General features: G+C 38.1%; 1 protein-coding gene across 2 annotated transcripts in view; it reads left to right on the top strand.

Annotated features, from left to right (window-relative positions):
- Positions 1-18,650, top strand: part of CHEK1 (checkpoint kinase 1) — a 37,782-nt gene extending 19,132 nt beyond the window's left edge. For both annotated transcript variants that reach the window (XM_055307113.1, XM_055307112.1), the window contains 6 exons: positions 3,681-3,776; positions 8,081-8,189; positions 8,376-8,553; positions 8,819-8,950; positions 11,452-11,553; positions 12,753-18,650. In XM_055307113.1, coding sequence (XP_055163088.1) covers positions 3,681-3,776; positions 8,081-8,189; positions 8,376-8,553; positions 8,819-8,950; positions 11,452-11,553; positions 12,753-12,848 — 713 coding nt within the window. In that variant the 3' untranslated portion in view covers positions 12,849-18,650. The remainder of the gene's footprint in view (positions 1-3,680; positions 3,777-8,080; positions 8,190-8,375; positions 8,554-8,818; positions 8,951-11,451; positions 11,554-12,752) is intronic.
- Positions 18,651-22,751: the final 4,101 nt, after the last annotated feature.

Genomic DNA, 22,751 nt, shown 5'->3' on the forward strand with positions numbered 1-22,751 from the left:
GAGAAGCTGGCTCCCTGCGGGGGAGCCCAAAACAGGACTTGATCCTGGAACTCCTGGATCATGCCCTGAGGCAAGGGCAGACACACAACTCTGAGCCACCCAGGCTTCCCTCCTTTTTTTTTTTTTTTTAAAGATTTTATTTATTTATTCATGAGAGACACAGAGAGAGAGGCAGAGACACAGGCAGGGGGAGAAGCAGGCCCCATGTAGGGAGCCCGATGTGGGACTTGATCCCCGGGACTCCAGGACCATGCTCCAGGCCAAAGGCAGGCGCCAAACCGTTGAGTCTCCCAGGGATCCCCATGGCTTCCCTTTTACTTTTCTTTGTTGTTGTTGTTGTTTTTAGAGTTTCCCTCTTTTTAACTTTTAAATAATCACATAAGTAATCCATAATCCTTGCAGATAGATTGGAAAATAATAATTTAAAAAAAGCTGTATAATCCCAGCACTTAGAAATAGCTTCTTTTAATATTTTGACATGCAGTTCTACACTTTAAATTTTTTTTTTTAATTTTTATTTATTTATGTTAGTCACAGAGAGAAAGAGAGAGAGGCAGAGACACAGGCAGAGGGAGAAGCAGGCTCCATGCACCGGGAGCACGACGTGGGATTCGATCCCGGGTCTCCAGGATCGCGCCCTGGGCCAAAGGCAGGCGCCAAACCGCTGCGCCACTCAGGGATCCCAGTTCTACACTTTATTGTAAAAATGTTGGGACACCTGGGTGGCTCAGAGGTTAAGCATCTTCAAGTCACACGTCGGGCTCCCTGCACGGAGCCTGCTTCTCTCTCTACCTGTGTCTCTGCCCCTCTCTTTCTGTGTCTCTCATGAATAAATAAAATCTTTAAAAAAATAACAAAAAAATGTTTTACAAATATTTGTTACATATGTGTATTATTTATAAGTATTTGCGTTTTTATAGAAAATGAGATCACACTACATACGCTATTTTATAACCTGTTTTTTTGTCTTAATGCTGTTGACATGGACATTCTTCCATGACTGTAACTATAGGTCTACATCATTGTTTTTAAAGGCTGTAAAACATCATTGTTTTAAAGGATGGAATTATGCTGTGTGGGTATATTTTACCTTATTCATCCAATTCATTTTCTTTGGAGATTTATATATTTTAAAAATTTTCACTTATGAAAGCAATATGATGATCATTCACATAATGCACATACACCAAATTAAAAAATAAATTCACAGGATGCCTGGGTGGCTCAGCAGTTAAGTGTCTGCCTTAGGCTCAGGTCGTGACCCTGCGATCCTGGGGTTGAGTCCCACATCGGGCTCCCTGCGTGGAGACTGCTTCTCCCTCTGCATATGTCTCTGCCTCTTTCTCTCTGTATCTCACATGAATAAATAAAATCTTTAAAAATATAAATAAATCAGCAGAAAAAAAAATAAAGTCGTTTAAAAAACAAAACAAGGGATCCCTGGGTGGCTCAGTGGTTTAGCGCCTGCCTTTGGCCCAGGGTGTGATCCTGGAGACCTGGGATCGAGTCCCACGTTGGGCTCCCTCCATGGAGCCTGCTTTTCCCTCTGCCTGTGTCTCTGCCTCTCTCTCTCTCTGTGTATCTCATGAATAAATAAATAAAATCTTAAAACAAATCCAGAAGTGTCAGGGATATATGCAGTTTTTAATTATTATGGTTTACCTGGCCAAATTGCTTTTTTTTTTTTAATTTTTTTAATTTTTATTTTTTGTTTTTTTTTAAGATTTTATTTATTTATTCATGAGAGACACACAGAAAGAGAGGCAAAGACACAGGCAGAGGGAGTAGCAGGCCCCATGCAGGCAGCCTGACGTGGGATTCGATCCCGGGACTCCAAGATCATGTCCTGGGCCAAAGGCAGGTGCTAAACCACCGAGCCACCCAAGGATCCCTGCCAAATTGCTTTTTAGAGAGTTTGTATCATTTCATCACAATTTCATTAGTTTATATTTAAAAAAATTTTTTTTAAAGATATATTTATTTTAGACCTGAGAGTGTATGCAGTGCACATGTGCAGTGGGGAGGGATAGAGAGTGTCTTAGCCAGACATTAAGCATGGAGCCCAACATGGGGCTCCATCTCAGGACTCTGAGATCACAACTTGAGCAGAAATGAAGTTGATTGCTTAACTGGCTAAGCCACCCAGGCACCCCTATATTCACTGTTTCTTATTTTAAATTTAATACCAGTTAGGTTGTATATCCATTGTTAGCTTTTTGTCCATTTTTGTGAATGATCTGTTTTGCTCACTTGTGGCAGGGAGGTTTTCTTACTATTTTGTATGGGTTCTTTTTTTTTTTAAACATTAATGTCATTAGAGCTTTGCTTTAGTTACAAGTGTTTTTCACAATTTGCCATGCGTTTTTATTTTGTTTATGCTATTTTCACAAGCAGAAGTTTATATTTTTATTCAAATCTATTATTTTGTCCTTTGCAATTTTCTGACTATATTGTTATGTTTGGAAAGATATTCCCTAGACCTAACTTAAAAAAAAATTCCCTGTGTTTTTATGGCTTCAGTTTCTCGTATAAATCTTTGTCCCATTAGAAAATAATTTTGGGGGCAGCCCAGGTGGCTCAGCAGTTTAGCGCCGCCTTCAGCCCGGCGTGATCCTGGGGACCTGGGATCGAGTCCCACGTCAGGCTCCATGCATGGAGCCTGCTTCTCCCTCTGCCTGTGTCTCTGCCTCTCTCTCTCTGTGTCTCTCATGAATAAATAAAATCTTTAAAAATAATAGTAATAATTTTGGGGAGCGTATGGGTGGTTCAATCAGTTAAGCATCTGCCTTAAGCTCAAGTCATGATCTCAGGGTTCTGGGATCAAGCCCTGCATCAGGCTCCCTGCTCAGTGGGGAATCTCCTTCTCCCCCTACCCTTGCACTGTCCCTCTGTGCTTTCTCTCTCTCTCTCAAATAAAATTAAAAAAAATTTTTTTTTTGGCTTTTGAAGATATATGAATTCTTCATCAAGATAGTTAAGATACTTTAGGGTGATAGGTGCGTACATGATTATCTCTTATCTCTTTTCTTATTGGAAAGTAAATTTTCTTTATAAAACTGTGTGCGTGAGGACATAACATGATATATTGGAACAATGAGTTTGGTATTGAAAATGGATGAGGGGGATCCCTGGGTGGCGCGGCGGTTTGGCGCCTGCCTTTGGCCCAGGGCGCGATCCTGGAGACCCAGGATCGAATCCCACATCGGGCTCCCGGTGCATGGAGCCTGCTTCTCCCTCTGCCTGTGTCTCTGCCCCCACCCCCCTCTCTCTCTCTCTCTCTCTCTCTCTGTGTGTGTGTGTGTAACTATCATTAATAAATAAAAATTAAAAAAAAAAAAGAAAGAAAATGGATGAGGGTTTTTGTATCTTTTTGTTAATGTGTGTCACACGCGAAGAAACATTTCCACCTGGCTCCTGCTCTGCTTACTTGCAGACAACTGAGAATCAGATCTACGAACTGGTATTCTAAGATATAGACAGTAGCAAAGAGCAATTACATGAAATTAAAGCAATAATATAGTAGCTTATTTTTTCTCTTGCCCAGAAGTATTTGGATATAAAGAGACTAATAGAGACTATGTTCCACAGCACAAGTTTCTAATCTGCATGACTATTTTGTAAATGTTGCATTCTAATCTCATAACTATTTTGTAAATATCGTATTAATATTTTTATTTCAGCTTTGCTGCATAAAATCCTAGTTGAGAATCCATCAGTAAGGATTACCATCCCAGACATCAAAAAAGATAGATGGTACAACAAACCACTCAAGAAAGGTAATATCCTGAAAATACAAGTATTTTTTCTGTGAAAGAAAAGACAATTGAGTCAGTATCACGAGTCAACAGCACAAGATAGCTGTTATCTCTGTCCTCAGGTTGGTTATAATGTCTAGTAGGGAAAAGAGAAATACAAAATAATTTTACAGTTTATTAATAAAATGGAAAGTCAGAGTACTATAGCTAAGCGTATGACCAAGTCTTAAATGACAGAGAAACCTTGTCTTCCTGGGGAAATCACATTAAATTTAAGGTCTGAAGATTAAAGGGGAGCTAGCCAGATGAGTACTAGCAAGATGAGTGACAGTTTCTTTGGAACAGAGGAAGCAGCATTCTGGAGAGTCTTGGAATTTGGAAGGTGGTACATTTGAGGAACTTGAACGAAGGCCAGTATGGCATGGACCATGTCTTTCTTGTTCATCATGGTGTCACCAGTGGTTAGCATGGTGTGTGGTACGTTGTAGGCTCTCAGTAAATGTTTGTTGAGTAGATGAGTGAATAAAGAATAGGAAGAGGGAGACAGGTTTGAGATGAAGGTAGAGAGGTAGATAGTGACCAAATTGTAGAGGGGGACCTTGTAAACCACATTTGGGATTTTGGGCATTAACTTAAGGCCATTGAGGAAGTTTTAAGAGATTTTAAGCCAGGAAATAACATCGTATATTTGGTTTTAAAATATCTTTCTGGCGGGGATCCCTGGGTGGCTCAGCGGTTTGGCGCCTGCCTTTGGCCCAGGGCATGGTCCTGGGGTCCCGGGATCGAGACCCATGTCGGGCTCCTGGTATGGAGCCTGCTTCTCCGTCCGTCTGCCTGTGTCTCTGCCTGTCTCTCTCTCTCTCTCTCTCTCTCTCTCTCTCTCTCTCTATCATGAATAGATAAATAAAATCTTTAAAAAAAAAAACATCTTTCTGGCTTTTTTTTTTTTTCATTGTTTATGACATTTTTGATCTTAGATGTGAGTAGACGGTACCTTGCATGAGCTTTAGTAGCAATGGGCTTGGAAGGAAGAGGTAGATTCCAAAGAAATATACAGTCTACAATTGATAGACTGGTGATTGTTTATATGTGGAAAATGAAGGAGGATGAGGAATCTGGGATGACTCCTTTCTGGGTTGGCCAACTCAGAAAATGATGGTGCCATTTACTAGGATATACCTCAGGAAAAACAGAATTGGGAAATTTTATTGATTTTGGACATGTTGAATTTTAGAAGTAAAAACTGTCTAAAAAGGAGATGTATGCTGTGTGTGTGTGTGTGTGTAACTGAGGAGACAGGACCAGGCGTGAGATCTCAATATTTGGGTGTTCTCTGCAAATAGATGGTAGTTTAAACTGGTAGATGAAATTGAGTATGTGAAACTTTAAGGAATGCCAACATTTAAGTGGTAGGTAAGGGCCAGGAAAACAGAAAAATAGCCAAAGAGATTGGGGGGGGGAACATCAGGAGAATATGGAGGGATTGAGGCTAAGAGAAAAAAATGCATGACAGTAGCAGATACTGTTAATGAATTAATAACATGAAGCCTAAAAGTTTGCCCAGTAGTTATTTGTGTTTGTGGCAGGAACAGATTTGGTGGAGAGCTGGGAGTAATTGTCGAGTACAGTGATTGTAGTCTAAAAGAGAGATAATGAAGCAGAGGGTAGACAGCTCATTCTGGCTGTGAATGAGAGGAAAGAGGACAATGGCTAGAGATGAGTGAGTTTTTAACTCTTCTCTGAATGCATCTTTTATTTTTTTAAGATTTTATTTATTCATGAGAGCATGAGAGACAGAGAGAGGCAGAGACATAGGCAGAGAGAGAAGCAGGCTCCTTGCAGTGAGTCCGATGCGGGACTTGATCCCGGGACTCTACGATCATGCCCTGGGCCGAAGGCAGGTGCTCAACTGCTGAGCCACCCAGGCATTCTCTGAATGCATCTTTTACCTTTCACTCTGTTCTAACAGGAATCCAGCTCTCCCTTGAGAACACAGGCTTCCTCCAGTGGTAGCTGTTTTCTTTCCCACACTCTCCTACCTTTGAATCTGAGAGTGGGCAAGCATCCTTTTTGTCCTTCGTTGCCACTTTCTGCCTTTTCCTCACATTTCTCCCCTGCTTCATTTTGAATTTCATATCAGATTATCACCCGCTGTTCCATCCTTGTTACAGTAAGCTTTTGAACCTCCAATTAAAATTCTTGTCACATTGTCACTCTCTCCAACTCTTGATGTACATTTTGTCATGGTTCTTGGTGATTTAAATATTCATTTGGATGATCCGTCCAATATTCTGAATTTATATTTCCTGGATTGTCTCTTCAAGCATCCTGCTTTGACTACTGTTACATTTTCCTGGTTTCCTCTATTTCCCTGACTCCAGCAATCCTTTGACCCTACCTAGATATGCAATTCACTAATCTACTTCCTTTTCACTATTTCTTATTTGCCCCCTCCCTAGGTCCTTAGCTCCATCCTCATTACTTTATTTATTATTACTATTTTAAAATATTTTATTTATTCATGAGAGACACACACAGAGCGGGGGGGGGGGGAGGGCAGAGAGAGACACACAGGAAGAGGGAGGAGAAGCAGGCTCCATGCAGAGAGCCAGATATGGGACTCGATCCTGGGACTCTGGGATCATGCCCTGAGCCAAAGGCAGACTCTGAGCCGCTGAGCCACCCAGGCATCCCATCCTCATTACTTTAAATCCCAGGGTCAGTTATTATAATGACTCCTTTACATTCAGCTTCAGCTTTCCAGCCCTGTTTGCTCTTCACCATGGTTACTGGTCAAAACCTAACCCAAGTTTAATCCAGTTTTCTGCCTACTGTACACTTAACACCTGCTCAGCGGATCACATTTGGACCAGAATATTAACTTTAAATTCAGGATCACTAATCTCAAGTGAGCCCTTAATTCTGCCTGTCAGTTATAATGCATTTCTCCACTTCTTTCACAGCCTCACTCTCCTAAATCACATGTATATACTTTTTTTTTTTTCCTTTCAACTTTGAATGCCTCTTTTCCCATCCTCACTCTCAGTTGGTGACAGCATTTCCTATTTCACTGAGAAATAGACACAGTCACAAAGGAACTTCTACAGGCTCCAGTCATCACCTCCACTCACCTAACCAGCAGCCTCTGTGCTCATATACTCTGCTTTCTCTTTGTTGCTATGAATAAATTGTCTGCTCCAGTTATAAGCCAATTCTCTTTCTCTTGTACTTGAGACCCAGTTCTCTTGCTTACTCAGGGACATTATCTAGCAACTCTTCAGTCTTCCTCCTGCATCGTTAATTTTTCTGTATTAACTTTCCCATCAGCATACCAGCATGCTGTTTCTTTCATCTTACTGCCTGATCCATCGGAGGCTTACTAAAATATTTGGATGAAGGAATTAATAAATAAAATGTTTGGCTAAATATAAGTGTGTTTAAATGGTTTAGGGACAGTTCCAGTTGAGAGGGAAAAAGGATGAAGGTATAAGAGAGAAGGAATGAAGGAGCATCAAGACCCCTGAAAAGATAGGAAGGTATGGGGTTCAGGTATGAGTAGAGGGATGGGCATTAGATGGGAGCCTGGAAGGGAGGGAAGGATGAGTCGCAATGCAAGTAAATTGGCAGATTTATTAAAGGCAAGTTGAGGGAGTTTCTAATGACGTTATTTTCTTTGTGCAGTGGGAGATGGTATCCTGTACTATGTAATAAGGAACTGGAGGGTGGGTGGTTGTGGGAATTTGATAAGAATGTAGAAGTTTTGAAGCAGTCATTATGGAGAAAGGGAGAGGAAGCTGACTGAAAAACATAGGACTATCAGTATTGAGGATCCAGCTAAGGGTATTAACCACAGAATTTACAGTGGCATCATTTTCTGTGTAATAATTATTCTCAGTAAAGTTTTGCCAGGGGAGAGAGTGCCTGGGTGGCTCAGTTGGTTAAGCATCTGCCTTTAGCTCAGTCATGATCTCTGGATCCTGGTCCTGACACCTGAGCTCTGTGTCAGGTTCCCTGCTTAGCAGGGAGCCTGCATCTCCCTCTGCCTCTTTTCCTGCTTTTGTTCACTCCATCTCTGTCAAATAAATAAAATCTTAAAAAAATAAAATAAAATTATGACTTTATTGTGAAATCCCACACTGGCAACATACAAATCAGGATTTGTGAAATGTGTAATTTGACACAGGAGTCCTCCTAAGTTTATGATGACCACATTTCTTATGCAGTCATGTGTGGAGAGCCACTATTTGTCATATAACTATTTTGTTTTGAATAAATGGATTTAGATATGGTTTAAAAACATTTGTATTTATGTTTTCTTTTTTTAGGAGCAAAGAGGCCCCGAGTCACTTCAGGTGGTGTATCAGAGTCTTCTAGTGGATTTTCTAAGCACATTCAATCCAATTTGGACTTCTCTCCAGTGAACAGTGCCTCTAGGTAAGATAAATCAATAAAGACCAAATAATTATTGTATGTAATATTCCCATAAAAATAATGCATGTATATATTTTTTCTTGATAATGAATGTAATTTTTTATCAGTGTGAGAATGGTAATGTGATATAAGAAAAGCCTGATTGGTTTTATCTAAAGATATATTTTTCCCCATATCTTAATTCCTCAGTGAAGAAAATGTGAAGTACTCCAGTTCCCAGCCAGAACCACGGACAGGTCTTTCCGTATGGGACACTAGCCCTTCATATATTGATAAGCTGGTACAAGGGATCAGTTTTTCCCAACCCACATGTCCTGATCATATGCTCCTGAATAGTCAGTTACTTGGCACCCCGGGATCCTCACAGGTAAGGGAATTTAGTTTTTTCAAATAAATGATGAAAAACTTCTAGTTTTTTCCTCATAAAGCCTTTTGTTTTAATGTATAAATCTTAGAAATATAGTATTAACATTGTGCGTATATAGATTTTTTTTTTTTAAGGAAGAGATAAGAGGATGCTTTCCTGTATAAGAATCTTAAGTCACACAAAAAAATTTTCAGACCCAATAGCTATGAAATGACTGCTTTTGGTGATACCAGATTTATTCAGGTTTCCTCTGTTTGACATGTAGAACCCTTGGCAGCGCTTGGTGAAAAGGATGACACGATTTTTTACCAAATTGGATGCAGACAAATCTTATCAATGCCTGAAAGAGACTTGTGAGAAATTGGGCTATCAGTGGAAAAAGGGTTGTATGAATCAGGTATGTTTCATTGATTTTCCTGAAGAAAAATGTAAATATTTGAGTAAAAAATGATCATTATCAGTATATATTTTTTAAAAAAGCAATTGGAATTTAAAAGACTTAAGTAAAATGTTACTTACCTTAAGAAATAGTATTGAAAGTCTTCTTTAAGGTTGTTAAAAATATCAAGAGATGCAAGTCACGTTCTTGAAAACTGTATGTCCTTAAATTGTAAGAGTAACAAAGATTACCTTCTATGAAAGATGAATACATTAACAATCCCATACTTCTTCATCTCCCCTGCTCCCACCACCAATTTTTGTTTTATATTATTATAGCATATTTGTAATACTGAAATTCTAGTCCATCTTTAGGCTTTTCAAAAACCTAATGACATGAAAAACAATTAGACGAATATTCTGTATTAATGAGGCCTGACAAATAATGTAATGGCATGATCTTTTACTAGATCATGGTTTTAAAGAAGTGAAAGCTATAAAAGACATTATTGGAACAATTGAGGAAATTTGAATATGGTTTTTATATTAGATAATGTTTTTGAATCAGTGCCAAATTTCTTGGTTGTTATCATAATATTGTAGTTTTGTAGAAGAGGGTCTTTGTTCACAAGAGAAACATGTTGAAGTGAAGTGTATGTCTTGTATAGCTTGGTTGAAAAACTAAAAGAAAAAAAAGACAAGTAAACATACTTATCTAGGTTGATAAGACCAACAAAGGGTATATATAGTTGGTGATTCTTTCAGGTTTTTTTTTTTTTTAATAGCTTTGTAAGCTTTCAAAATTAAAAGTTAGGGGAAATTGTTACCATGCAGAAATCTGAGACCAGCCTGATTTTCCTCTAACTTATGTAGATAATTTACTTTTTTTTTTTTAATCAGATAGGTATATTGAGATGTAGTTCACGGTAACCTAAAAATCGTCATTTTAGCTATTTTAAAGTGTACAATTTAGTTGTTTTGGTATATTCACAAGATTGTGGTACCGTCGTCATCATTTTATTCCAGAACATTCCATCGTCCCCAAAATAAACTCCATACGAATTAATTAATAGTCATTCCTTATTCTTTCTTCCCTTCATTTCCTGGCAGCCACTGATTTGCTCTCTGTCCTATAGATGGCCTATTCTGGATGTTTCATATAAATGGAATTATATAAATGGCTTTTTGTGTCTGTCATCTTTTACTTAGCATAATGTTTTCAAGGTTAATCTATGTTGTTTACATTTGTCAGTACTTCATTCCTTTTTATGGGAGACTATTAGAATACAACATTATATGGATAGAATATTTTATTTATCCATTTTCTTGTTAATGGACTTTTGAGATGTTTCTACTTTTTGTCTATTATGAATACTGCTAAGAACATTTTTGTACAAGTTTTTTGTATGAACTTAATGTGTTTTTAGCTTGCCAGGGCTGTCATAACAAAATATCCAAACTGGGTGCTTAAACAGCAGAAATTTATTTTCTCACGATTCTAGAAACTGAAGTCTGAGATTAAGGTGCCGGCAGAGTTGACTTCTTCTTCTTTTTTTAAAAGAGGATTTATTGACTTCTTTGTTCATGAGAGATACATAGAGAAAGAGAGGCAGAGACACAGGCAGAGAGGGAGAAGCAGGCTCCATGCAAGGAGCCTGATGTGGGACTCGATCCCAGAACCCGAGATCATGGCCTAAGCCAAAGGCAGATGCTGAACTGCTGAGCCACCCAGGCATCCCAGGCAGGGTTGATTTCTTCTGAGGCCTCACTTCATGGCTTTCAGATGCTGCCTCTTGCTGCCTCCTCATCTCACCTTTCCTCTGTGTGCATGTGTACCTGGTATCTTTCTCTGTATTCTAATTTTTTATTAAAAAAATTTTTTTTGTAAAGAATTTATTTATTCAAGGGAGGCACAGAGAGAGGCAGAGATATAGGCAGAGAGAGAAGCAAGCTCCATGCAGGGAGCCCCACGTGGGACTTGATCCCAGGTCTCTAGGATCACGCCCTGGGCCAAAGGCAGGTGCCAAACCACTGAGCAACCCAGGCAGCACTTTTTTTTTTTTTTTTTCTTATAAAGCTATCAGTCATATTGGATCAGAGCCCACTAAGTGGTTTCATTTTAACTCTTATTACCTATTTAAAAGCCCAGTCTTTAAATACAGTCACATTCTGAGGGGCTAGGGCTTCAACATACGAATTTTGAGGGGACATAGTTCAATTCACAACAATATGTTTTCAATTTCTTAGGTATATAACTTGCTAATGGAATTACTAAGGCATATAGTATCTGTGTTTAACTTTTTGAGGAGCTGCCAAGTGGTTTTCCAAAGCAGCTGCACCTTTGCAGATTCCCACCAGCAATATATGTGTTAAGCATCTTCTTTCCCAGAACATTATGTTCCATTGTTGCACAATTGTGGTACACTGGTGTATTTTTTTTTTTTTTTTGGTCATTCCTTGAAATGAGAAGTTTTACAAATGTTTTTGTAATTTGCACTAATCTTATTTTTATTGCCTTAGGTTACTGTATCAACAACTGATAGGAGAAACAATAAGCTGATTTTCAAAGTGAATTTGGTGGAAATGGATGAGAAGATCTTGGTTGACTTTCGGCTTTCTAAGGTATGTCAAACAACATTTTTTAAAAAAAATTTGTTTTGCTGTTATTAAAGAAGTATTACATGTTCATTGAAGAAACCTAAAAAATATGAAAACACGTATAAAGGATAAAATAAGAATCAAGTTTAATCTTTTCCAGAGAGAATAGAGATTTTATACTGTATTTCATTATGGTAGTCTTACTACTTCTTTAGTATGTGCTATATGGAAATGCTCTTATGTAGAGATTTCTTTTTAATGGTATTATATTTGTATATACATGGCATTTGTAAATATATGGTAACTTGCTTTTTCTCATTCAGTGTTCTGAACATTCTTATTATCCTAAAATACAGATTTTTTTCAAATGACATTTTCCTTATTATAAAAGCTTTATTGTAGAAAATGTAAATAAGTAACAATAAAATAAAAATAATCCTGTTATATTGTCCACCAGTAATTACCCTGAATATTTTAAAGCATTCGAAGCTTTTTCTTATTTAATCCATATATATCTTAATAACAATTATGTTTGTCAAAATGTACAATATAATTAACCTTTATCATAAGTAAATCTGTGATTAATATTTGTATACATAGAGTCTTGTTCACATTTCTGATTATTTCTTTAGAAATTACTGGTTCTGAGGTTATAGTTTGGCCTTGATATATAAGAGCAAAATAGTGTTCTCTATGTTTCCTGAGATACTGTATATGGTTCTAAAGGAGATTAGAGAACTAGGTCACATTTTGAAATTGGAAATTTGCTGCATTGTCCAGATGCTTAGTATGAAATTAAATTATTAAGATCCTAGTGTAATGAAATTCTTCTCATAGCTGAATCACTGGCTTTGTTACCACAGTATTTGGACAAGACTTCAATGTAGTTGTGTAGCTTAATTTTGGTTTATAAACCCCCGGTACCTATGGAAAACAGTGATTTAGGTTCATAGACATAGATACCAATGCTGGACAGAGATAAGATGCCATTGTTTCTGCCTCTCTACGCTCAGTATAGTGGGAACAGTGATGGCCCAAAATCAAGTTGAAATTGTTTATGTAGCCATATCTTCTAGGATATTTAGTCTTCAGAAGAGGACTTGAAGGGAATTGTAGTTGGACATATCTATAAGTGTGTTTATCTCTACTTACCACTAAAGAGAGTTTGATTTTATGGCAGTCTCTTTTTTGATATTAATTTTTGGATATTATTCCTAATATAGGGAGATGGATTAGAATTCAAGAGACACTTCCTGAAGATTAAAGGGAAGCTGAGTGATGTTGTGAGCAGCCAGAAGGTTTGGCTTCCTGCCACATGAGAGATCCATTGGATTCCTGGTGAATATAGTGCTGCTACATTGACATTATTCTTCCTAGAGAAGATTATCCTATTCTGCAAACTGCAAACAATAGTCTCTGAAGAATTGTCTTCCCTCTAGCCAAACACTTTCAATTTTTTTGGTATGTTCTTCATACAAACAATACCTTACATCTTCATTGTAAGTAAAGCTTTGGGGAATGGATGGATAGAATTCATTAGATATTTCTCATCCTGTGTTTAGTTTCCAAAGACCCATGTAATGGAAACCAAGCTTTGAGGATACATGAACTTACCAACTTTTATACCACTGTAATGAAAGATGATATTCTTGTCATATTGTTAACAGAACATTTGGTTTTATCCAAAAAAGTAGGTGTTTCTCTATGTTGATTTAATTATATGGATGGATTAGTAATTAAAGCAGTCCTGTGACTTTTGGACAGTAGATTTATCAGTCTATAAAGTGAAGCCAACTTCAAAAAATATATCCTCAAAATTTATACTTATATTTTCACAAGGGCCTTACCAAGTATATAAATCTGTTTTTGGAGTATAACTGTTAATTGAAATTGCAAGTAGGTATGTTTTTTCCAGTGTAGTTAATATATAAAATACTGGTTGGTCTTTCAAGTATAAGTTGAGCATGGACTTTAATGCTTAACTACCTTTACTCTAAAATTACTATTGCACATTTTAAATATTTTTCTATATTATTTTCTACTTTCACAGCCATATTTTAATTCTTTATTACAGAAATAAATTCTATTTTGAAAATGAATAGCTAACTCTGTGGACTTCTTGGTAACCAAGCTTCTAGGTAGTAAGGAATAAAAGAGGGAGGGAGAAGTAAATAAGCTGTGAGAGAAATAGATCTGATTCCTAATTCTTTTACTATTAGATTTACTAAGACTCTGTTCTTTTAATAAAATTTATATTAATTTTGGGGTCTCCTGGGTGGCTCAGTTGATTAAGCATCTGGGTTAGGTTCGGGTCATGATCTTGGAGTCCCAGATCAAGCCCCACATCAGGCTTCCTGCTCATCAGAAAGTCTGCTTCTCCCTCTCCCTCTGCTCCCCCTGCTCACACCCTCACACTGTGTATCTCGCTCTCAAATAAATAAAATACTAAAAAAAAATTATATTAATTTTTGAATGTATTAGGTTTGGGACCTCTATTCCTTTTTCTTGGTAGTTTATAAAATTGATCATCTTAGTCTGAACCTAAGAAGGTGAAATTTTATGGTTAGAGTTTATCGCTTATTAGTGTATACTGGTGATTGTGTTAACACCATAGGAGAAAAAAATTTGAACAGTTAGGTGATTCCTAAGGTTGAGTTAGTAAATTCTCAAATATGAAAAATTTTGTTCTTGAAAATTATCATTAGTAACTCTCATAAACAAAGTTATCTTAAGCTTTGATCTCCCCCCTTGAACTTCAAACTTTACAGACATAGCCAAGCTGACATCTCCACTTGACTAATAGTGAACATGTGACCAAAACCAGCTGTTGGTCCCTATCTTCTGACCTGTTCCTCCTAAGTTTCTCCCAATTTCAATAAATGCTACATTCAGCTCTCCCCTTCCTTAACCCAAAACCCCTGGAATCTTTTTTGACCTAGTTTTGATATTCTACATTTAATTTGGCAAATCCTATTCAATTTAGCAAACTTATCCACAATCTATCTTACTTCACACCTCTACTAGAAGCACTCTAGTTGAAGGCATTGTCACCACTCTTTTCATACTACTTATCCTTCAACAGTTCAAAAAGTCAGTCAGAATGATATTTCTAAAACGTGAATCAGGGATCCTTCTCCTGTTCTCAACTCTCCTGGCTTTTCATCACACTTTTTAAACAAATTTCAAAATTTTCTCTCCCACCTCCTGGCTTTATGGGATCTGCCCTCTTACCAACTCCTGGGCCTCCTCTGCCACTCTTTTACGTACTCATCCTGCTCTGGCTGCATTTGCTTAGCTGTTCTGCTCACAATGTAGGCACATTCTCACCTCATATTCTTTTCCTTTGCTCTTTCCCTCTCTGTGGAGTGCTTTGGTGTGGTTTGTGTTTCACTTTAAGTCCTTGCTTAAATGTCACCCATTATGCAAAGTCTTTCTTTGACTTACCTAAAATATTATCCCACTTCTATCATTCATTCCTTTATTTTTCATCATAACAGTTATTGTCTGATGCTATATATTTTTATTTACCTATTAAATGTTTCCCTCATTGCAGTATGTAATATACAATAAGCTCCTTGAGGTCAGGGATCCTGTGTGTCCTGTTCAGTTCTCTGTCCCCAGCACCTAGAACAGTGCCTGATATATTATTACAGCATGCAATGAATAGTCGTTTAATGAAGAAATAGGCACTCCATTGATCCGGTCTATCCTCACAGTATATTTGGAAGCTGAACACTTCTGTCCATTTTGATTGCTGCCATTCTAGTTCAAGCTCCTTCATCTCTTCCCTGGATTTCTTACTAAAAACTGATGTCTTTCCACTTCCACTCTTGCCATTTCCCAACCTTCTTTTCCTCAAAGTCTTCTCTTGACATAGGTCCTAACTTGTTTTCTTTCTTTCTTTTTTTTTTTTTTTAAACTTGTTGTTTTCTTAAAGATAAATTGTAAGTCCTTGCTTAAAAACCTCCAGTGGCTTCCCACTGTGTCAGAAATGGAGTCTAAATTCTTTCCTTGGACTGCAAGATACACCATCTGTCCTCTTTGCTTATCATACTACAGGCAGAGTAGCCTTCTACTTTTACTGTTCATTAAGCATGCCAAAACTCATCCCCCTTTCAGGACTTTTTTTGGGGGGGGGGCTTTCAGGACTTTTATGGTTACAGCTGCCACTGCCTGGAACCCCTTCCAGTGGTTTGCATGACTTATGTAGTATTCAGATCTCAGCCCAAATGTTTCTGCTATCCCCAATCACTGTCCTCCTATTTTTTTTCATAGAACTGATTGCTATCTGAAATTATCTATTGTCTCTCTCCCCCAACAAAATGTAAACTTAGACTTCATCATCTCTTTTCCCCTTTGCCTACCTTTTTCCTTCTTCCTGCCCCTTTGTATATCTTGAAAGTGGAACAGTACTTGGAATATAGTAGGTACTAAATAAATATTTGTTGAATAAATGAATGAATTAAATATCAGATGAAGAAAATCCTACAGAATATTGTAAGGGGAAGGTGAATTGATGGAGAGTAAACAAACTCAGTTGTTGGAATTTGTGTAGAATGGTGGAAGAAGTTGCATTTAGACTTGGACAGATTAGCTCTCACATTTTTATGTGAGCATTGGCAACCGCCTCTGTAGAGAAACTGATAATAACTACATTTTAGAGTTGTTTTTTTCTTAAATGAGTTAATGTGTATGAAAAGTATAGTATACGGTGTTGCACAAAAGGCATTCAATAAACATAAGCTGCCATAATTTTTCTGCAGTGTTCATTATACTATTGGGAGAAAGTGCTTACTTCCATTATTGAGAGTGATGTTTGCTTATCAGTGAAAATTAGCAAAGTGTAAAAATGGGAATGGAATTATTGGCCAAAGATAACAGCTAAAATTTTGATGGGAAGATCAATGCATGCTGCATGTGTATGCATAGTGTAGTATGTATATTGGGTATGATTGTTGAGATACATATAAATATATAAAATGTGTATGGTTTAGTTAGAAAGTCAATGTCTGTTGATCAAACTCCATTGAAGAAACATCATTTCTGAACCCTCACAAGCCTTCCCTTGTTCCCCTTCCCACTCATAACCAACTCCCTTCCCCAGAAGTGATCCTAAAATTTATTTTTGTAATAATCCTTTCCTTGGTTTTTAGTTTTCTCAGCTATTTATGCATCTTTAAATGAGATAGTTTAGTTTTGCCTGTTTTAGAACTTCATATAAATGAAATTATGCTGTATGTAATTTTTATGTGTTGCTTTTTAATGTTCATTAGCATGAATAACTTGCATGTATCAAAGTCATTGATTTTAATTACTGTATAAGATGCCACTTAGGAATATACCACTAATTGCGTATTCACTGTATTGTTAATGGATGTTTGGATTATTTACAGTTTGATGCTATTATTAATACTCCTTTTGTTTTGTTTTGTTTTTTTGAAGATTTTATTTATTTATTTGACAGAGCACAAGCAGGGGCAGCGGTAGGCAGAGGGAGAGGGAGAAGCAGACTTCCTGCTGAGCAGGGAGCCCGATGTTGGGCTTGATCCCAGGATGCTGGGATCATGACTTGAGCCACCCAGGTACCCCTATTAACACTCTTGCTAAGAACACTGTTGTACATGTCCATGAACTTCTCTAGATCCTAGGGACTAGTATGTATACTTAGACAAGTGGAATGGATGGGTTTTAGGATATGCATATCTTCAACTTGAGTAGAATAATGGCAAACTGTTTCTAAAGTGATTGTATCAATTTATACTGCCATGAACAAAAGGATGCAATTGCTGGAAAAAGTTTGGAATAATCTATTACAGTATCACAATTTTCATAGCAGCAGAATATGTGTTTCTAGTATTTCAGACTTTCACCTCCATTTGATGCTGTCAACCTAATTTTTCCCAAGTTACTGGTGTGTAATATCTGGTGTTAATTTGCTCATTCCTAAGTTTAAATGAGATTGAGTATCTATGATGTGCCTCCCCTAGTCTTTTCCTAATTTTTTGTTGTTTTTTCTTTTTTCTTAATGATTCATTCAATAGGAAATAAAACCAGCGCCAGGAGAGGTCTTAACCAAACTATGTTAAAATTACAAATCTCCATAAAATGTGAAACAATAAGTCACAGAATGGGACAGTGTATATGCTACACATGCAATTGACAAAGAACTAGTATGCTGAACATATAAAGAAGTGAAATCATTAAGAAAAAAGAAAAAACAACAAAAAATTAGGAAAAGACTAGGGGAGGCACATCATAGATACTCAATCTCATTCATTCCTTCAGGATCATGAAGATTTTCTTGTATATTATTTTCTAAAAGCTTTATAGTTCTGGCTCTTACGTTTAGATCGACAATCCACCTGAAAGTGGATTTTGTGTATAATGTGAGGGTAGAAGTCAAGATTGATTTTTTTTCCCTCACTTGGCTATCCAGTTTAGCACTGCTTCATTGAAAAGATTATCCATTTCTTACTGTTCCCATTCGGTGTTTAGATTTACAGTTCTTATTTTTTATAAGACATTTCGGATCAGGATCCAAATAAAGCCCACATTAGTAATTGGCTGATGTATTTAATTTGTTTTTGGTTTATAAATTTCCCCTTAAGCCTCCTTCCTTCTTTCTGACTTTTTTTTCCCCTTGTAGTTTATTGATAGAAGAGTCCAGCTGATTTACTCTCTAATTTTCAGATTGTTTTACTGTGATATAGTTTCACCTGCTTCCTTTATTCTCTATGTTTCCTATAAATACATACTTTGGGATACTAGTCCTGTATCAATTATATATGTTGCATATAAGAATTTAAAATTATAGATTTTGGGCGCCTGGGTGGCTCAGTAGGTTAGGTGTTTGCCTTCAGCTCAGGTCGTGGTCTCACAGTCCTGGGATCAAGTGCCACATAGGGCCCTCTGCTTAGGGAGTCTGCTTCTCCCTCTCCCTTTACATCCTCCCTGCTTGTGCTCTTTCCCACTCTCTTTCAAATAAATAAAATCTTTAGGGACGCTTGGGTGGCTCAGTGGTTGAGCACCTGCCTTTGGCCCAGCCGTGATCCTGGAGTCCTGGAATCGAATCATCCCACATCGGGCTCCTTGCATGGAGCCTGCTTCTCCCTCTGCCTGTGTCTCTGCCTCTATCTCTCTGTGTCTCTCATGAATAAATAAATAAAATCTTATAAATAAATAAAATCTTTTTAAAAATCATAGATTTCCTTTAAAGTACCACTTCACGCCGTACATTTTCATGTGTTGCATGTTATCTGGCTCAAATATTTCTAAACTCTGTATGAATTATTTTTTGACAGATAGATTACTTAGAATTATGTTCCTGATTATCCAAACTTTCAGGAATTCCTTTTATTTAAAAACTATTATTATTATTATTTTTTAAAGATTTTTTTTTTAATTTTTATTTATTTATGAGAGAGAGAGAGAGAGAGAGGCAGAGACACAGGCAGAGGGAGAAGCAGGCTCCATGCACCGGGAGCCCGATGTGGGATTCGATCCCGGGTCTCCAGGATCGCGCCCTGGGCCAAAGGCAGGCGCTAAACCGCTGCGCCACAAACCGCTGCGCCACCCAGGGATCCCGTCCTTTATCTTTTTATATGCATTTCAGGATATGCATTTCAGGATAATCTTGTCTGAAGCTAAAAGATTTGCTGGGTTTTAGTTTTAATTGTGATAAAAATATATGTAACAAAATTTATCATCTTAGTTATTTTTTAAGTGCTGGTTCAGTAGTATTTAGTACATTCACTCTGTTGTATAATCATCACCATCATCCATTCCCAGAACTTTTTTATCCCTCTGCACTCAAACTCTTGTACCTCTGAAATAGTAACTCCTCATTTACCCTTCCCCACTAGCTCCTACCATTCTACTGTCTATTGCTCTGAATTTGAAAACTTCTAGTCCCTTATATAAGTAGAGTCATACAATATTAGTCCTTCTGTGTCTAGTTCATTTCACTCAGTATTTGTTTTCAGGGTTCACCCACATTTCAGTATATATCAGATTTCATTCCTTTTAAAGGCTGATATTCCATTGTATTTATTAAGATGTTTATCTGTTTATCCTTTGATGGACATCTGAATTGTTTGTACTTGTTGGCTACTGTAAATAATGCCGCTGTGAACATGGGTGTACAAATATCTATTTGAGTCTTTGCTTTCAGTTCTTTTTGGGTATATACTTAGAAGTGGAATTGCTTATTATATGGTAAATCTATTATCTATTTTTAATATATTGAGATAATCCCATATTGTTTGCCATAGTGGCTATACAATTTTACATTCCCACCATCCTAAAGTTATAGTAATATATTTAAAATTAACAAAATTAATTAATTTTGTCATGAAAGGACTCTAGTCCTCTACAGCTTTGTTTCTTTCCTTCCCCATTTTATTTTACTGTCACAAATTACATCTTTATATATTATATACCCATTAACATAGATTTACTATTATTTTTATGCATTTATCTTTTTTTTTAAGATTTTATTTATTTATTCATGAGAGACATAGAGAGGCAGAGACACAGGCAGAGTAAGAAGAAGCAGGCTTCATGCAGGGAGCCTGACGTGGGACTCGATCCTGGGTCTCCAGGATCAGGCCCTGGACTGAAGGTGGCACTAAACGGCTGAGCCACCCGGGCTGCCACCCCTGCATTTATCTTTTAAACCCTGTGCAAAAGTGGAATTCTAATAATTTTTTCTCTGTACATAACATTTCATGTTTCTCTGTTTTGGGGATTTTTTTTTTTAGTACAGAGGTCCCTCAAAAAATTAAAAATAGAAATACCACACAATCCAGTAATACCATTTCAGGGTATTTACCAAACTCCCCTTGCCCTCCCGAAAAACACTAATTCAAAAAGACACATGCATCCTATGTTTATTGCAGCATTATTTAAAATAGTCAAGATATGGAAGCAACCGAATATCTATTGACAGATGAATGGATAAATAAGATGTATACTGTGTGTGGGGGTGTGCCTCACCCATAAAAAATGAAAATTTGCTGTTGAGCACTGAGAAATAAGTGGTGGATGGGGGGATGTGTAGGGGTTAGGCACAATGGGGTAAGTAGGAATTACTGCCTGATTAACAGTTTGGAGGTCTTGGACAAGACAGTAGGACTTACCTGATTTTTTGATGTTTAAGAGTGTTGCGGAAGGATTTGGCAGGTTTTAGGATGTGAGCTGGAGGGAATTTGGAAATAATGGGCTTTAATCCCTGAAGGCCTGCAGGATTTAGTGGATATTGTGGCTGATGAAGCATAGCGCAGGGATTTTGGAGTATGACTGTGACAGGCGTACAGTGAGTGGCTGTAGTGGGTTCCTCTTAGAGTGGGTTCCGTGGTGTACTGTGGGATTCACTTAGGGGAGGAGGGTGGATAGAGGAGATAGAGGGGAGAGAGAAGCATCTAGGCAGCACAGTAGTATGAAGGGGGTTGCATTGGAAGGTACAAATTGGAGGGAAGCATGGAATTTACTTAGGATGTCTCTCCCTAAGTTTTTAGTGGGGCATTGTGGGGTGACTAAAATGCAGTGAATGAAAGGAATATCAGAGGTTGCAGAGTAAAGGGCCAGTCTGTTTGTGTGTAGGGGGTATCCACCCTAACAATAGAGGTGGAGGGGGCTGGAAAATCTGGTAGGACTGAGAATGTTGCACCCACGTCCAATAAGAAATAGATGGGCTTACCAGATACAGAACCCTGGGTTCTGAGGCAGTGATGATGGTGGGGGCCACAGACTCCCAGCCCTGTCAGTCTTTGGTGGCCAGACCTAGTAGGTTTGCCAGGCTTAGATTTGGGTTGGTGGGTTGGTTTGAGTTGGAATTGGTTGGATGGGAAAAGAATCTCGCAGAGCACAATCCGACTTCCAGTGCCCCTTTTTGCCACATATAAATCCTGTTGTGGGGTTTGTGGGCTATCTTCCAATTTTTGGAGTTTTAAGAGATATTTGGTCCAACTGTGAAAAGAAGTGTAAGTGAAAACAGATTGTTTCCGTGTCTATGTTGGCAGTGACAGCAGTATATCTTCTTAGAGCTTTTGAAAGCTGGGACTAGGGGCACCTGAGTGGCTCAGTGGGTTAAGCATCTGCCTTTGGCTCAGGTCATGATCCCACGGTCCTGAGATCCAACCCCACGTCCAGCTCCCTGCTTATTGGAGGGAGCTCCCTCTGTCACCCCCCCCCCCACTCATATTCTCTCTCTCTCTCTCTCTCTCTCTTTCAAATAAATAAATAAAATATTTTTTTTTAAAAGCTGGGAGTAGAAGAGGGCAGGGTTTTCATTAGGGCCCTGGGTGACTTTTTGTATCTTTATAATTGACAGCCTTGAGGGCAGTCTTATTCATGCCAGCCGGGAGGTAGATAATCATGTGGCCCCTTCTCTCTCTTTTGGGTATATTGGGGCTGGTAGTTCCATTCAGGATCAATTTTTGGGACAGTGATGGCTCCAGTAGGGTTGTGAGTGGTGTCCTGTTGATGGAGGATGTCTGCATGAATTTGAGCTGCTACCCAGATACTTCCCAGATTCTTCTTAGGGGAGAGGGTAGACTAGAAGATGACATAGATGTTGTGGTAGGTAAGATTATAGGATTGGTTGATGTATAGGAATTCTTTTAGAAAGGTGGTAGGTGCCCTGAGGAAGGAGCCCAAGCACTTTCTATTTGAATAAGGTCAGCAAGGGAGAGTGGGACCTGAATGTGAACAATGCCTTTTCCTCCCCTGCCACTTCCCTGAGGAAGAGCATGAGATTTTTTTTCAGGGGGTTGGGGGAGGAGGTGCTAAGGGTTGGGCTGGAGAGGGGGCTGATAAGTGAGGGGTGGTAATGGGGCCATTGTGTCTGCCTGATTGAAATTGCAGGTGGAAGGTTTCTTCAGGAGGGAAGAGGGGAAGGAATGGGGGTTTTCTGTTGTGAAGGACTTGACAAGTCGAACAGGGTTGACAGGAGAAAATCTAGATTAGAGGTAGACAAAGTCCTGGATATAAGGAATGTCGGATTATTTTCTCTTGTGTTGGAGAAAGTTTCTGAAATCATGCTATATTTGGAAATTTAAATTGCCATTTTTTTTTTTTTGGACCAGTGATTATCTAGTTGGTACTGAGGACAGGCCACATTGCAATAGAAAATGAGATGTTTTGGCTTAATGCTAGAGGTTGGGCCCAAGATATCCAAGAGGTGTCACAAGGGGGTTTGGAGGGGATCTGACCCATGATGGAGG

The sequence above is a fragment of the Nyctereutes procyonoides genome, unplaced genomic scaffold (genome assembly GCF_905146905.1).
Source record: "Nyctereutes procyonoides isolate TBG_1078 unplaced genomic scaffold, NYPRO_anot_genome, whole genome shotgun sequence".
NCBI classification, from domain to species: domain Eukaryota; kingdom Metazoa; phylum Chordata; class Mammalia; order Carnivora; family Canidae; genus Nyctereutes; species Nyctereutes procyonoides.